General features: G+C 39.0%; 1 protein-coding gene across 1 annotated transcript in view; it reads right to left on the bottom strand.

The window, feature by feature from the left end:
• Positions 1-8,747, bottom strand: part of rapgef5a (Rap guanine nucleotide exchange factor (GEF) 5a) — a 45,261-nt gene extending 36,514 nt beyond the window's left edge. Inside the window, exon 1 of the mRNA XM_055058831.1 lies at positions 8,150-8,747. Coding sequence (XP_054914806.1) covers positions 8,150-8,293 — 144 coding nt within the window. The 5' untranslated portion in view covers positions 8,294-8,747. The remainder of the gene's footprint in view (positions 1-8,149) is intronic.
• Between the last annotated feature and the right edge of the window lie 9,079 nt (positions 8,748-17,826).

The raw sequence follows: 17,826 nt of genomic DNA, 5'->3' as shown, positions 1-17,826 counted from the left end.
GGGGAGGGAAAAAAAGTAAAAGGCTAAACAACTCACAACAATTTATGAATAAATATGAGACATGACGAGGAGGAGAGACGAGGAGGTGAGAAGCAGAAAGATCATTGTAATTATGAAGGAAGCGAGAGAAAGACAAAGATGGAGAGGGCGAGTTGTTCAGCAGAGGATTTGAGTTGCAGGGAAATGAGACGGAGAGATGATTAGAGGGATGGAGATCAGTCTGGGTGATCCTCATTACAGCTATGACACTATTTGGAATGCCCCATGCTCACACATACGAGCCAGAAAATAAAACTGCACACATCTCCATTATTCTTTATTGTATTGCAGTCAAAAACAACAACCAAGATCTTTATTTACTTTGTCACCAAATATTGGACAAATTAGATCAGCGCAGATTTTAGGAATCCCTAAGTAACAAGTTTTGGCTCAAAAGAAAATTCTACAAAATATATTTCTTATCTTGTCTGCAAAATGCATGAATTTTATCTGTGCTAAATATCTCACACTCTTAACCATGCAAAAGCAGGGATTTGATCACTTTCAGCTTGGCAGGCAAAGAGCACCCCAGGAAGTCTTTAGCTAGCTGATTAGATGTATCCGACTACACGGGTGTTATTGATTCAGAACGTGGTACAACAAAGCGTTAGGTGTGCTTCCAAACACACACAGCCAATGCAGACATCTTCTGTCAAACTGATTCTATTTTACAACTGCAGTTTTTTTTCCTTAGTAAAATATTTGCCATAATCCATCAATGAATTGCCGTTGTTCTTCTGTCAGGCAAATGTTTAGTAGTAGATCTCTTGTTTCTGCTGTCATCTTCACAATTTAACAAATATTTCACTAATCAGAAGAAGATACATAATCCAAACACGTCATGTACAGATTATGGTCAGCCAGAATGTTCCCCAAAAATTGAACAGTTATGAACTGTTGACATGATCATGGACGCCAAAGCTCAATGACGCACGGATGAACTGAAGGTTAACCTGTGTGAACTGGACCTAAGAGCAATGGAAGAAGACTCGCATCACTTGGATGGCCAAATGTTTGCACTATTTACCTAGAGAAACACATTCCACTGGGATGCACAATCATAAAAAGGCCAAGCTGTCAGTGACACTGCAACGCTTTGAGCAATGAACCTTAGGTCTGCTGTCCACATGGACATTGCTTTAACACTTCAAATAATTTATGCCCTCTAATAGAGACAGTAATCCCTGTTGGCTGTAACCTCTTTCAGAAGGATAAGGCTCCAGGCGACAAAGCAAAGACGGTTTGGGAATGTTTGAAGAGCACAACAAAGAGTTTGCGGAGATGACTTGGTCTCTAAATTCCCCAGATGACAATCCAATCGTGCATCGTGCAGAATGTGCTAGGAAAACAGATTTGATCAAAACCTTCCACACAATTTAGGCAGTTTAGAAGATGATTCTTTTAAGGGTTCTACGGAGCCCACACCCCAAAAAAAAAAAAAAAAAAAAAAAACAGAAAGGCTGTTTTGGCAGAGGTTATCATAATTCAATACCTTATTGATGTAAGTCTCAGTGTATAAATGGTTGTTTTTTTTCCCCTTCATTTTAATTGAAAACACCCACCATTATCAAGGAACCTGGAGCACCTTTGATTATCTGTGATGAAATTTAGTTTAAAACAAGTCCTTTTTAAAATTTGTAATAAAAAAATCTGATCTAGATCACTCGTATTTGACTGTTTACATATTTGAACAAAGTCATGTGCTTTAAAAATTATAATAAAAAATTTAGGTGTATTGTTGAAGTTATGAAGCTCACTTTCTTGCTGTAAAGATGCCAAGTCAGTGTTAATGCAGTGCAAACGCAGCATTTGGACCAGGGATTTAACAGAGCACACCAGGCAGTCATGCGCGTAGACAAAATAAAAAAATCTTCCGTCTCTCACTCTCGCTCCATGTCTCCCCTTTGTTTTTGATTCTCTGTCGTGTCTCGTAATCTCTTTGTCTGTTTTTCTGGTTATAACACAGATCTTTCAAGGGTTCTTTGTTTATCCAGTGTCATCTCTTCTCACAGACACGCTCGGGAATCGCTCCAGCACCAGAGGTGTTTCATTCATACTGTATCACACATCAAGATGGAGTTCTGCCGCTATGTTCCTGTGAGTCTTGACGTTTTCCTCTGCAGAAAAAACACATCCATGTGTCAAGGAGTGAGGACTAATGTCATTGCAGCTTTGAAGAGCAAAGAGAAGAAAGAGAGGAGCAGAGAAGAGAAAAGAGAAGTGCACATGCTGACACACTTATCAATGCAATGACTTCAAAGTGCATATACAGAGAGTGAGAGACAGAGCAGGAGCAGCGAGGTCATTATCTGCAAAAAATGGATTACTCTCAGATTAGATTGCTGAGCACAGTGAAGAGCTGGAACACGCTATGCTTGGTGAGCCCCCTCTCGCACACTCCAGCACACATCCAAGCTAAGCTCCTGTCGACTCCTCGACACGTTCGCCTCTCAGGGAAGTCAAAATGGAGTCATCAGAGGAGACAAACGCAGCAAATGCATTCAAACGCTCCAAAGCATGAGCTTCGGCTTGTCCAAACAAGTCTTAAGATAAATCATGTAATTAGCTAATACACAAGAAGTTTAAATGATTTTTATGCTATCTATTTTTGTTCAGTCTGGACAGTAATGAGCATATCCACCTCTAATACTTGCATCAAGAAATAAAAGCAGACAGTTTGGTCACTTTTATGACAAGTGAACATATTTTTTTAACTCTTAAGAGCTTTAGTTCAGTTCAGTTAAGGTTTATTTGAGCTCCAGGGGGCAATTAATGATACAGCAAGTAAAAAAGGAAAAAAGTGATAAAAAAAAACTTGAGAAATTTATAAAAAAAACAATGAATTATTCTACTAACCCCTCTCAGTTTGGGTGATCTATTGAATGTTGAATTGAATTCGTTAGCTTATGGAAACATTTAGATGAAAATGTACTTCATAAAAGCCTGGAATTCTGAAAAAAATGGAAAAAACAAAAAGAGCTTCATAAGTTGCCTATAAAATTTTATTTCTTTAATATTACAGTTCTCTTGGTCCATTTAAGGATGAATAAAATATTTCTAAAAACAAATTTACCATGACAGATTGGCTTTGTTGTACTAAGACAAATGTTATGCAAACTGCATTAATCTTTGAGTGATTGGTAAAACTTTATAGTGGTTTAACATTTTACCGATAAGAAAGAGACAGAACCAGATTGTTCTGCATCACTGGCTAACAAGAAGCTGCTACCATTTTCTGATCTCAGAGGAATCTCTCATTTTTCAAACAAAACTGGTTGGGAAAATCACAGGTAGTTCAATGAATGGAGAACTAGCTATCACTCTTATTAAGGACATGGTTTTTATAAAGATACAGTTGCCAAGCTACAAGCAGCATGACTAGTATAAAGCATCTGATTATTGGCTCTAGCAAAGCAGATAACCCAACGAAAAGACAGCAATTATCCATTTGCAATACTTGTAGCATTGAAACTGTAAAACAAATATGCTATTTTATTTTGGTAATAATTTAATTAAATAAGTTAAATATAAGTAGTAAAGTAATTGTCCACACTGTTGTTTAATTAACATGGTGTATTTTGGACGACTCAGGAATCTCAAACCAGTCCATGCCTAAATGCTTTCTGTGGAAAGTTTGTGGCCAGAAATTGGATCTTAAAAACTGTTGTGTTTTAAAACAGACCCGAGGCAATCACATTATCAGTATTATTGGTTAAACAATAAACCCATGTTTATGTCAAAGTATGTGTGGCCCTTTAAATCCTTCTCCTGTCTCGTGAATATATTTGCTTATTTACTCCCCCTGCATGAATGCAGTCTAAGTTTTAAATGAGAATAAATGGCCCTAAGCTATTCCACTTGACTCTAAAGTTGCCTTCAAAGGAATTTGTAATAATGTGAGTTTAACTACTTCTTTCTTCTTTGTTTTATCAGGAATGCCACAAACATTGGTATCGTTATGTAACTTTCCCATTTCATAATTGCCCTTCTGGCTTGAAATATATTCTGTGTGCATAAAGACTGGAGCTTTGTATACGTTTCTTCTTAATGAGACTTTTTCCCCATCCCACATCTTCATCTTTCTTATTTTATGTATGTATAATGCAGTTAGAGAAGCAAAATATTTATGGCAGAGGCCAAATCACATCCGAAGCTACTGTTCGCAGCATTTATATTGTAGAAATTAGATCAGCTCCTGAGGAATATCAGCAACCATTCACAGAGGGAGTTTTAGAAAGGGAGGAGAGCCTTTTAGAAAAGCATTAACAGTCAAAGGCAATCAACTTTACATTTGCAATTGGCCATCAGTCAATGTGTTTGCCTGTCACAGTTTTCATTAAGGTTTTAATGAACAAGAAATATCAAGTAATTTACATTCATGAGTGCATTTAGGTGTGGAACACAAGCCATTTACTGCTGAGAAAATTACAACATCCAGGTTGGAAGCTGTCAAAAACCCTGTATAACGAGGATTTCTTGATCTGATCTCAACAATGTCTGTGTATTGAAGAAAAAATCTTTATTGCCGTGCCCGATTAAAACTAAACTCACAGTGTTCAGCTTGTGAATTTAGATCATTTTTTTTAATTTTCAAAGTGCTACTGACTTGTATTGTCTTGGGATACTTTGTTCAAGTGAATAACTTAAAGTTGATCCAAAACGTTGAACCATGAGAAGAATCATCTGAATTGTATCCAGTTCTTTCAAAATGTCAACTTACCCAACAACTATTTTTAGATGAATAATTGAAATGTGGTCACAAGGGTAAAGTGAACACTGACAGTAAATCTTTGTTTCTTCTGATAAATGAAAGACCTGAGCTCACAGCAGCAGATCCCTCCTTCAGCAGCAGAAACATGGAAAGAACCTGGAAATGGTTAACTAAGTCGTTAAAACTCCCCCTTCATGCGATCTGATAGAGCATTTCTCATCCATAGGGAGCAGAAAAGCCCTGGAATCCACAAGATCCACAGGATTCCCTACAAACATCCCAATGCCAAGCCCCAAAATCTGAACTCACTCCATGTCTTATCATTTCTGTCTCAATGTTTCACAGATACTTCAGAGAAACAGCGACGGGCATAGACGACAATACAGATGTAGTTTAAATATTGTGGATGTTCACCATAAAACGTACACACACATGCACAAAATCTATTCGAATTCACCTTTACTAGTATTATTTAACAAGATATTTGGAAGTGAATAGAAATTCAACCAGATCCAGGGCAAAGCAACTTGGTAAATGTGGTAAAAATTAAATGTGTTATCAATTCTTTTTGCTTCTTTCACACTGCAGACATTGAAAGAGTAATAAGAGGAGCAACAGAGCAAGTTAAAACAATGTGAGACAGGATTCTCCAAGGTGAGGCTGCTGGAGGCCAGACTCTGAGGCAATTGATGGCTTTAGTGCAACGCAGCAGTTTCTATTCACTCTGGATTTTTTTTTTATGTGATGAGAAAAAACTGCTCATGTCAAGAATTCTGCATTAATAAGTAGCAGAAACAAAACATGTAGTTTTGGGAAAGGTAAACAGGTAAAAAAATATATAAATTCATTTTAGAATAAATCTTTATTAGATTCTAAAGAATTTTTTTGTTTTACTGCTATCTCCGTCTCCTTATTGTTTATTTTGTCATTCTTATAGTGTGTGCACAAGCTACTGTGAGTGAATGAAAAAAACTGGTGGAATCTAGTGAGCACCAGTCTGCAGTGAACAGTCACATTTTTACTTGTCTGCCTCATTGCATAACTCTCACAAAATAAAAAAAAAAACTAAACAGAAATATTCATCTACTTGATCTTTCTGTTTCCTTTCCTTCAAATGCAGCAATTTTAAAACAGAAAACAAAAAAGTGCACAGGCTTTTTGCAAGAATAAATCAGTTTTAAATAGTTTTGAAGGTTTTCTGGCACTACTGGCCTTTATTCACAGCTATCAGCCAGGAAACAGGCTGAGTGAGAATTGGTGAAAAAAATACAAAGAGGAATCGAACCCTTAATTGCTGCGTCAAGTACAACTAGTCATATTGACTATTTTATGTTAAATATTTGTATGTATTTTGAGTTTAATATAATAGTTTGGATAAGCTTGCAATTCTTTCATTTGCTGTTGCTTTAAAAACTTCAGCCCATTTCCACCACATTTCTTTCAGTGCTTAGAAAAATACGTGTAAATATCAAGATCAGTCAAAATCACAATCTGCAGGTCCACCTTAAAGAAAAAACAAAATCAGGACTGGCTACACAAAGTCAATCAGTTCATCTTTAATAATAGATTATTCAATTAAAACCCTTTTAATTGAATGAATTAAAAGGGTTTTAAGGGTTTTAAAGACACCCCTTGTGCTACTTTCCATGTTTCAAGTAACATTTTAATTTGGTTCCATGCATGTTTTATTCACCTCTGTGTCAAGGTTTCTATCACATTAACCATTAACAGGACGCGGGGTCGCCTCACTCTGTAGTTCATTTGCACATCACTTAAAATTACCAGATGTAACATGACACAAACTGCTCTTCTCGGTGGCCCTATGTGCCTTTAACACAAGAAAAGCTGCATATTTTTAGCACATCTGGCTCCAGCGGGACAGGAAGTCCTGGCACACCGCCGAAGGTTTTCACAAAGGGAACTGGGGACGAGTATTTGAGTGGCCGCCGCTGACGACAAGGATGAGCAGAGCGGACACTCAGAGCAGGCATTTGACATGTCGGGTGCTTTTCAATGGACACAGCAAGTCTCAGAAAAACTCTCCCGAGCTTTAACAAAGAAAACCAAAAAGCTGTTGATCGATCAATTAAACAACTGGTATTGTTTAAGAAATACTGAAATTAAGAAGTGAGTCCGACAGACTAAAAAGGCCTTCAAGGCTGTTTGGCACTACGAACCTTCAGACTGTTACGAGTCTGAAGGTAAACAGAGGCTTTAAAAAGTTAAGTATCAAAGCAGCTTTGTTCCTATGGTTTAATGTGCACTTTTTCTAAAGATGCCACAGAAAGTGCTGGGGGATGTGAGTTTTATTCTGGCAGCAGCATAAGTTAAGAAAGTGATGCCCCACCCCTACAGTTGCTATTAGATAAATTCTGGAAGGACTTCAAAACTGCAATTGCATTTATTATTGGTGTTTATTCTGTTTCAATCTTTGGATCAAAATTTGTATTAATCTTCATCATAATATATGATGCTATTTTGCAGCAGTAAAAATCAGTATTTTTGGCATTTTAAATCATTGTTAGGATATGAAGTGTGGGACTTTCACTCAAGGTTGTCCGTCTTTGAAAATACACCAGGTCATGCCAATTATGCACCACTAAGCCCACCTTTATTTTGCAGCTTATTTTTTTTTATTCCCATAGATGTGGTAGGCACAAAACTGGGTATCTGGAAACAAGAGAAGGGAACTCTTGATACGCCCTTCAGAATCAAAATTCATTTCAAATTCACATCAAGACTTTTGTTTTACTTCTAATTCAAATTAGCCTATTCTTATACCCGGACTGCAATAATGTGCTGTCATGATTGTCAAGCTTTAACACTGTTATTTTATGGGTTTCAAAGTAAGATCAACATAACTGTAGTAAAAACATAAAAGGACACAGCTCTGACATTTTGATGTCATCTTAGACGTTCACTACTTTCACTATCTCAATGGAATCCCTTCTCCAATAATGTAAGTAAACTGACAGAATTTTTTATTTTTTTAATCCAGCTTGATCAGAAAAAAGAAAGAACAGTGAGCATTTGAGTGAGAAATGTCATTACCACATGTACTTTTAATGTGACCGTGAATGATGGTGGGGGTGGTGTTGCCTTGACTACGGGACTGTGAAGGTATGGTGTCCAAAAGCTATTCTGGTCATTATGGATGTAGAAGGTAACAAGAAATATATATATATATATATATATATATATATATATATATATATATATATATATACATCTATTCCTGTGGGTAAATGAGAAACACCTGAGTCGTGACGAGCTTACAAAACGGCCTCAGAGCACAAAGTGGAGTCATGCAACCTGGCAGTTAAAAGATAACACAGCTGGTAACGTCCATCAAACACGGAAGGACGGACAGTCATTCAGTGGTCTGTTCCAAGTACTCACGCTCTTTTTCCGCAGGTGCAGCCCGTGCTTGAGCAGCCCCGGCAGATCCCGAATTTTGTGTTTGAGCTGCGCTTGGTCCCGTGCGCTCCTGTTCCACCGCAAGCCCGCGAGCAAGCCGTCCTCTGCGGTCTCCGAGTCCTCCATGGTTCACTCACCCCTCCACCCCTTCTCCTCCTCCTCCAGTGACTGCGTGTCCTCGAGCTGCCTGCCGCCCGCCTGACTGCCTCCGCTCCCGGTGTCTCTGCCTAGTGTATCCTCAGGAGGCGCACCGCCGCCCGCGCCCGTTCGCCATTTCCCACCTGCTCCTCGCGCTCACGCTCGCCGACCCGCATTTGCATCCAGACCGCGCGCGGCGCGGTTAACAACCTACCGAGTGTGTTCCGCAACACGCGACCCTGCCTGCTCCGCCCAGTGGCTCGCGCATCCCGCGGCTCCGTCGCCTACTGCCAGGTTGACGTGTGCGCTGTCCAGGGAGGGGAGGGGAGTTACAGGTGCATCGACACGTTGCATCACTTCCACCTTTCGTTCACTGACGGTCAAACCCGAGGAAAGGCAACAAACGGACTGCGATCACCAGTAGTTATCACTCAGTTCATTTTTTATTTTTCAAATCAATGCTTGTTGTTCCTGTGTGTTTGTCTCAAAAGTTGTAAAACAACACAAAGGATAATGTTTGGGGGAAGGGAGGGAAGAAAAAAAAAAAAACAGGAGGTAGATACGTCACCACATTACCTGGGTCAAATTTCTAAAAGCAAACAAGGGGGCAGTTTCTGTCGTTATGTGTGCATGTGTGAGGCAGCCCATTTTTCAGGCTTCAGACTTAAGTTTTGCTCGGTCAGGTGCGCAAAATGAAATGTGAGAGGTCTTAATCCTGGGTTTTGTTGCTTGGTGTAGATGAGACGGTCTAGGGCAGTGCGGCTGCCAAATGACTGCAAATGTTCTTAATCCTTAAAGTCGGCATCAGACAAAACCCAGTCTTTAAAAGTCCTTTGGATGCTTAGTGCAATCACACAGGAGAGTCTGAAATATAAGCTTAAATATGAGCCAGTATAGAAACCTGGTGTAAGGTTCGAGATGCCATCAGACTGCAGATGAAATTTAGTCTCATGAATTGTCATGTGTTTTGTTAGTTATATTCCACTGTCCTCTTTCAAATAAATAAATCAAATATCAGTCAACTAAATAACACAAAATGTTACTGATCCATATACAATGTGCAGCAATGCAACAAAGCAGAGTAAGGAATGTAGTACTTGTATTGGTTTGGCTTTGGAAATGTAACCACTTTTTTTTTTAAGCAGGAACTATTTCACTGCACTGCTTTGCAAGATTAAGTCTGGATTCGTTGCAATCACCAAAAATGCAGGGTTTCTTTTGTGATTGGGCTACTCCATTTAAAAAAAGCAAGTTCACAAAACATTGAGCAGTGCACAGAGCGTTATTCTTCATGCTTCAAAATTCCCCTTGCTTCTGTGGCTGTTTGTCATCACAATCATTAATTGACTGATTAAAACCCATGTCAATGTCTTCATAACTTCTGCATATTTTACATGTGATATTGAATGTATCAGACTATGAACCATTTCTTTCTTTTTTTCCATTTTTTGTTCGCATCCAACCTGTAGTAACAGGTTGATCTTCTTTTAATTTGTCTAAAGAATGTTGCTTTACAACTTTTCTGTTGTAAAGCAGAGAAGTTGTGCCTTTAAGCGAAACACTTTTGCATTTCTCAAAGTCGTCAGTCCAAAAGGCCCTTTCATACAACAGTTTTGGTGCAAGACTTGGAGCCCCCAACTTTGTGATGATATGTTCTTAAATAAAGATTATCAGAATTGTCCAACTACCATTGTCTACCATCCAACTTATCTCTAAAATGGTAAGGGTCTCTTGGGACTTCAGGTTTAACCTCCAATCTTCCCAATGCATCTCGATCCCATAACATAAGCAAAACCGATGTAGCAAGAAACTGTCTTTTTCTTCTAGAAATCTGTGTTTTCTAGAAGAAACTTTGGACTGAACGCTATAGTCATGCCCCTCCTTCTATTCATTGACACTTAATTGAAGTAAATGGTGAAATATCCCATCAAGTAATGGACGTCATTATCAGTTCTTAGTGATTACCATGTAAAGATGTCTGACTCGTTGTGACTGAAAGTATTATGTGGACAATAATAAACATACATATTTTTTTGACGATACGTTTGTTATTTAATTATAAAGATATGATGAATGAGAAACTATTTGTGATCATGCTGTTTGGTTTTTTAATCTGCCAGTATGCCCTCCTTCTACTCCACAGAAACAGCTGGAAAACCCTAAACACTTACAAATATACAGTCAATCTCAAAGAATAAAGGCTGAGGGGTGAAAATGGGATTCGGCCAATAGTAATCCTGTTGTGCCTTTTATACACAACAGGCAATTTATGTCTGCATCTGCAATACAAGTTGTTTTTGTAGCCAAAGAGCTCCCTCGGATGAAAGTTCATAGTTCATATTTGGGAAACATCTTCAAAACGATGAAGAAGCGATTGGTGAAAACTGGTTACGGCTCGTTAAACAACTTCTGATTTAGTTGGTAAATCACAATTGTTACTAATCCTAAGTTAGCAGCTGAGACTTGACACTAAAATATCAGATTTTTCATTGCTGTAAGTAAACATGGTTGGTAAACTGTTAAAATATGGAATGTCTCAGTGTCAAAACCTTTGAGCTACATTGGCCACACATTTTCCACTGTGAAAAATGTATTGCTATTACACTTTTTCTCCAGGAGAGAGAACTTAAAAGTCAGTCTAAAAAATATCAAATAATGATATACATTCTCCACTGGTCATGGCTGTATTTTTATTTGCTCAGCATCAACATAAATTCATCATCCACTGGGTTAATTTGGCAAATTCTTCTAAGTAATAATGACGATTAAAGTCTGGAATACACAAGTCAGTATCAGGCAAAAACTAACATAAGGCCTGTAGTGAACTACGTGAACAATGAGTGATGTTTTTCTGGGCAAGACTTAGAGAAAATGTATTAAACTTATCTGCATGACTGCTGTGAAAAGAATCTAAGAAATTTGCTTTTTTATGCATATGTACATTGGTTGTTGTTTTTTTTTGTTGCAATTCCTGCAATCAATCACAGAGAGATAAGCAGTTATACATGGTCTACCAGATGACAATGACTGATCAACTGTGATTAATATTAACTGTGCAGTTTCTCTTCCTGTCTGTGATGCACATCTCGAGTGGCATGCTTGTATTACTTGTCTTTCCATCCTTACAGTGAAATTGTTGAAATTACAAATATTTTATTGAACAGCCATCTACGGTCTTGTGATGTGGAGGTAAACCAAGGGAAACCCATCATTGTTCACCCCAGCGACCATCGCCAATTCATTCTAGGGAATCATCATGGATCGCAGACAAAAACGGATGTATAGCCCTTCCAGTGAGTTCAAGGTCTGCCTCGATGTCTCCTCCGAGTAGACACTGATTACAGCCAAACTACTTCATTTAAATGTTTTCTTGGCAGAGCAGTAGCATTTATACTCCAAACTTCCTCTAGATGGAGCTCCATGCCTCATCTCTCAGCACCAACCCTGTAAACCTGTGAAGGTAGTTCAGCCATTTTTATCCTGGATCCAGTAGTTTGAGTCAAGAACCATCTCATGAACATAGACAAAGGTCAGAATGTAGATCAACTTGAAAACTGAGAGCTTTTCTCCTACTCATCCTCCACCTTTAGACTCTGCATATGAATCCTACACAAAAAAAGGGACAAGGAGCAGCTGTGTCAGAATCTGGCCTGTATTGGAAACAAACCCGACCGAAAGCCAAACTGCTTATTCTCAAGCCGAGGTTCAAAAATAAGTTGCAGCCTTCTTTCCAACACTCAAGGGAAAACCTTTCCCCAAAGGATGAAAAGTGTGATCCCTTGACACTCTGGCCCATTTTTATCCCACTGCACAAAGGGCTTCATGCTTTGGTTATAACATTCATTATGTTTTTCTAAACTGCTGCTGTATACACTTCCTATCAGTAACAGTGACCTACGTATCGTAATCCCTTGCTCTGAGATCCAGTTCTGTAACAATCGACATTTTAAGAATATAGTAGATTACGTACATGCAGTTTGATCAAAACTTCATACATATTTATGTATACCTGAATCATCTTATTTTTCTCTCTGTGAATTCAGTGTGCAGTTTCTACCACAAATCTACCATTTGTTAAAAAGCTGTAGTGTCCTGCCTGACCCTCTTGATAATGAGGGTCAGTGTTTTGAGCAGCTTCTTAAATCTCACATCACAGCCAGCCTCTCTGCATTGCTAGATCTGTACAACTTGACATTGCGGCAGCCGTTACACAAAGGATGCAATATTCACCACCCTGCACACAGTACTTAATTATCTGGACAAAAAAAAAGAACACATGACTGCACATTGATTTTAGCTTTCTATTTAATATTTAATATTCTATTTAATATTGTCTACTCCAGAGACTCAAAGTGAAATTCCTATTTAGCCTAAAATCTATTGTCTGTCACAGTAAGCATCTTGAATCATCCCATAGAGAAATAAAACGTTTGAATCTCTATCATGGTTGGGTAAACATCAGTCCATTGATGTTCAGACTGAAAACTTTGTTACCTTTGCAACTGGAATGGAAGCAATGAATCCATGTTCGGATGGACTAGATAACCCAGACCACCATTTATACAAGAACCACCTCTCCAACTGGTGAAAAGAGAATGAATGGTGCATCGCACAAGTAAATCACAATGTGATTTGATAATCTTGTCAGTTTATATTATTTGGTCTCTCTATCGGTTAGAATAAAGTGTATTTTTACTGTTGGCTGAATTGAGGAGCTGTACTTTTCCTGCATCGTAGTCAATGTAAACGAAAGCTACTGTTCATTACTTTTTCTGCGCCATCTTTTTTGTGCTTTTAAACAGAGAATAAAATATGGATAAATAGCAAAATTCAACCGTGCTTGGTCTAGTAAGAACTTGCTGATTACTGAATAATTTAATTAAAGAATTCCCTCCGATAAGATATGAGAGAGAATTAATTTAAGCTCAGTAGATATGCCAGGGTCTGAGCCCGATTATTCCCAGACGACATAAAGTCAAGCAGAGTTCAGTCTGAGTGCGCCTGGTTCAGTTGGATAACTCGAGTGTCGGATCTGGCTTTTGATAGGGTTTGTAATTTGGGATGATTGGCTCCCTTTCAGACACTGGGATTATAGCGGCACTATTTCAGCGAATTACAGTGAGGCAGTATGTGCTGGAGTGTCTGTCAAATGAATAATACATGAACAGAAACACCATTTTAACACAACACAAGTAAAATGAAAGTTTTATATTCAAGAATGAGAAGTGAAACAGTGAAAGCCTCGCCTATATTTGAGATACTATTTTTACATTTTCTATGGCAATTTATATACATTACTCAGACTTTATTAGTCAATCAAATGTCGTTTTCTGGCAACGTGGTCATAAGCTCTATGGACGTAAATCAAGTGTTATTTCAAAGCAAAAGTGTCATTCCACCACCTCCGAATGAGAATGAATCTGTGTGGAAGACCTACTGGAAAAAGTTCTGCAATCAATTTGAAGACTACTTTCAAGATGTGCTCGTCCAGCCAGAGGACCCGATTATTAAGAAAGAGGACAAAATGAGTCCTAAGAAGTTGGAACAAAATATGAAACGGGCAGAACGAGACGCCATACCAGTACAAAATTTCTTTAATAACCTGGATGCCCTGTGCAACTGGACCTCTAGGTACTTCTCTTTATTTTGGTTTTGTACATACCTGTACACAGCGTGGCATGGCTGGACCATCCCCATGTTGCTGCTGCTGATAATTTTCCGCCTTTCTCTGAATTATTTAATTATCGAAGGCTGGAAGATTAACTGGAACATCATACCACAGCTGACTGAGCCACTGGGACTTCCAAAGGCACACCCGTCATGGAGAGAGAAGCTCCATCAGGTTCAGGATGTTCTTCATCAAGCCCAGAACCTGTTTGGACTTCTGGCCGACACCCTCGAGAAGGGAAAAAATCTGTTGATGTGGGTCAAGCCAGACACGACGTTTAAGTTCTACGTTTTACTGTGGGTGCTCTTTTTCTTTTCATGCTTCTTACCGTATAAGATGATGGGATCCATCTTAGTTTTTTCTGCCGGGTTAAAGTTTTTCATCGTTGACTTAATCTTTAACACTTATCCCAACCTAAAGAAGCGATACGACACCTTTGGATTTTTCTGGGAAAGTTTACCCATCGACTCAGAGCTGCAAGACCACAAAGACGACAAGCGCCACAGCCTGTTTGCTGCAACAAGGGCTCGACTGAGCAGCTTCACTGCTGCTCATTTCAGAAACGGTGGCAGCCCGTTCCATTTCATGAAAAAGAAAAGACCATTTCATGAAATGTTTAGCATCCCAGAGAGTGAGCAACCTCTGCCTGAGTTTAAGACCGGCTGGCATTGCTGTATGGTGAATAGAGACAGGAATATAACATCAAAAGAATTCGGCGGTTATGGGGTCCTCTACGTCACCGAGAACTATTTGTGTTTTAAGAACTACATAAATAAGTTCCATACAGCTGTAAAATTGACGAACATCACAGACTTCAAGAGATATAAACTTATACCAGGACTGCCCGGCTCAGGTAGGGGGATGTCAATAGCAACGGCTACCACCAAAAAGCCACTGTTGTTCACTGCTATGATACACAGCAAACGTGCGTATCAAGCCGTCTCCTCCCAGATGAGAAAAGCGTTTGAACAGGCAGGTCTGCAGTGTGCAAGTATAGAGTGACTTGCACTCTGGTGCTGCAGCTACTTGGGAGGAGCAGTAGGAGGCGACGACTCGGGAGGAGCACCAGGAGGCGACGACTCGGGAGGAGCACGAGGCGACGACTCGGGAGGAGCACCAGGAGGCGACGACTCGGGAGGAGCACCAGGATGCGACGACTCGGGAGGAGACGACAACTCGGGAGGAGACGACGACGCGGGACGAGACGACAGAGCAATAGGAGTTGATGACTCGGGAGGAGCACGAGGACATACTGTGTATATATATATATATATATATATATATATACATATATATATATATATATATATATATATATATATATATACATATATATATATATATATATAGTATATATAAATAAATATAATTTTGTATCTAATTTATATATATATATATATATATATATATATATATATATATATATATATAAATTAGATACAAAATTATATTTATATATTATAAATATATGGTTCTATATTTATACCTATATAGAACCAGCCTTTTAAAACAGTAAAGACCATTACAAATATGTATATAAATAAATATATATACATATATATACAGATATATATATATATATATATATATATATATATATACACATATATACAGATGTATATATATTTATACATATATATACATATATATATATATATAAAGGAACAGGCTCTGGATATATATATATATATATATATATATATATATATATATATATATATATATATATATATATATATATATATATATATATATATAAAGGAACAGGCTCTGGTGTTTAGGGCCTGTTCCTGGGCGGCCAGGATGAGGGCCTCTGTTGTCCTTGAGTCCAGCTTTTTCCAGCCATTGGTAGGATTTACTGATATCAGCCACTTGGGTTATTTGCTGGTGGTACATCCCATGTAGGGGTTTGTCCTCCCATGATGGTATCTCTGGCACTTCAACTTCCATTCCCTGTTGTCTGAGACATTCACTGAGCACGTCGTCTGTTGAGGCTTTGTCCCTCAATCTTATATACAAGATATATATATACACATATTAAATGATGAAATATTGCTCTGTGTATAATTCTTCTTTGTGTGTCTCCATAAAAAACACTGACTACTCAGGCCTTAGTGGTAAATTAAGTCTAGAACCACCCTTCAAAGAAAAAAGTAAAGACCATTGTGTATATATATCTACACATATAAATAAACACTCAACAAAAATATAAACGCAACACTTTTGTTCTTGCTCCCATCTTTCATGAGATGGACTCAAAGTTCTAAAATTCATTCCAGATAAATCTGTCTAAATGTTTGATAGTGAGCTTTGCTGATTCGTCCCACCTCACAGGTGCTGATCTGACATCATGTTTAGTGGACAGGTGCACCTTATACTGGCCACAATAAAAGGCCACTCTGACATGCACAGGTTTGTCACACAGCAAAATGCAGATTCCTCAAGCATTGAGGGAGCGTGCAATTGGCATGCCGACAGCAGGAATGTCAACCAGATCTGTTGCTCGTGCACTGAATGTTCATTTATCCACCATAAGCCATCTCCAAAGGAGTTTCAGAGAATATGGCAGTACATCCAACAGGCCTCACAACCGCAGACCACGTGTAACCACACCAGCCCGGGACCTCCACAACCTGCAGGTTCACCTCCAATATTGTCTGAGACCAGCCACTCAGACAGCTGCTGAAACCAAAGAATTTCTGTACAAACTGTCAGAAACCGTCTCAGGGAAGCTCAACAGAAAATTACTGAAGGCATGAGAAGTAAACTGACAACCATTATCTGAGACAAGGTACATCGGATTACCCTCCCTACTGAAAACAGTAGCTAAAAAGCGATTGACGACATCTGTAGTGACAGTAGAAGTGAATGCAACTTCAGGCCATTTGCTGTAGTAATCTGTAAGTACAATAGCATAACGGCAGTCCCATGTAGCATTCTCAAATGGACCTGTAATGTCTTAATGTCTATTGCAACTTGGTACTAGGACAGGTAAGTGGAGCAGGAGAAGTTATTTATCACTGTACTGGCAGTTAACACAGGAAGCAATGACAGAATGTACAAATTTGTCCAATTGCGGCCACCAGAAAAGTTCACGCAGTCTCTGCTTGGTACGAACAATGCCTTGATGTCCTTCATGTGCTAAATCAGCAACTCTGGCACGCAATGAAGCAGGAACAACTAGTCATGGTTCAATATAAGTGAACCATGAACTGACAATTCATGTCGTATCTGAAAGTATGGAGCAAGATTCTCTGGAAGACCTTTTTTGCATTTGGGCCAACCTTTTTCAATCTGGTTGCGCAGTAGTGACAGTTCTGGGCATGTTTCACTGGCAGAAGTGAACTCTGGAAGAGAAATGGCAGACAGTGACTCTTTAAAAATGGCAGCAATCATGTCAGGTTCCTCTGTTGCCTCATTTTCAGCAGTTACTGGTAGTCTGGACAGGCAGTCAGCAGTGATGTTTTGGTGTCCTGGGCGGTAAGTGACATCATATGTGAAGCAGAGCAGTCGAGCGGACCATCTGGCAATCCTTAGTCCAGCACGGCCAGAACCTTTAGAGGTGAGTAAAGTCGTAAGTGCTTGGTGGTCTGTACGAAGAGCAAAACGACGACCCCAGAGGTAGGTTCTCCACCTTTCAACAGCCCACACACAGGCAAGAGCTTCACGTTCGACTGTGGAGTACTTGCGCTCAGCCGAAGAAAGAGTTCTGGATGCAAAAGCGACAACTCTTTCACTTTGATCCGAATGCAATTGAGTTAACACCGCGCCCAGTCCATAATCTGAAGCATCAGTAGTAACATATGTCGGTAGCTCAGGGTCATATAGAGCTAAGGCAGGACTGTTCACTATC

Source organism: Poeciliopsis prolifica, unplaced genomic scaffold (assembly GCF_027474105.1).
Source record: "Poeciliopsis prolifica strain line A6 unplaced genomic scaffold, Auburn_PproV2 SCAFFOLD052, whole genome shotgun sequence".
NCBI lineage: Eukaryota > Metazoa > Chordata > Actinopteri > Cyprinodontiformes > Poeciliidae > Poeciliopsis > Poeciliopsis prolifica.
This window is presented reverse-complemented; position numbering and strand designations above follow the sequence as displayed.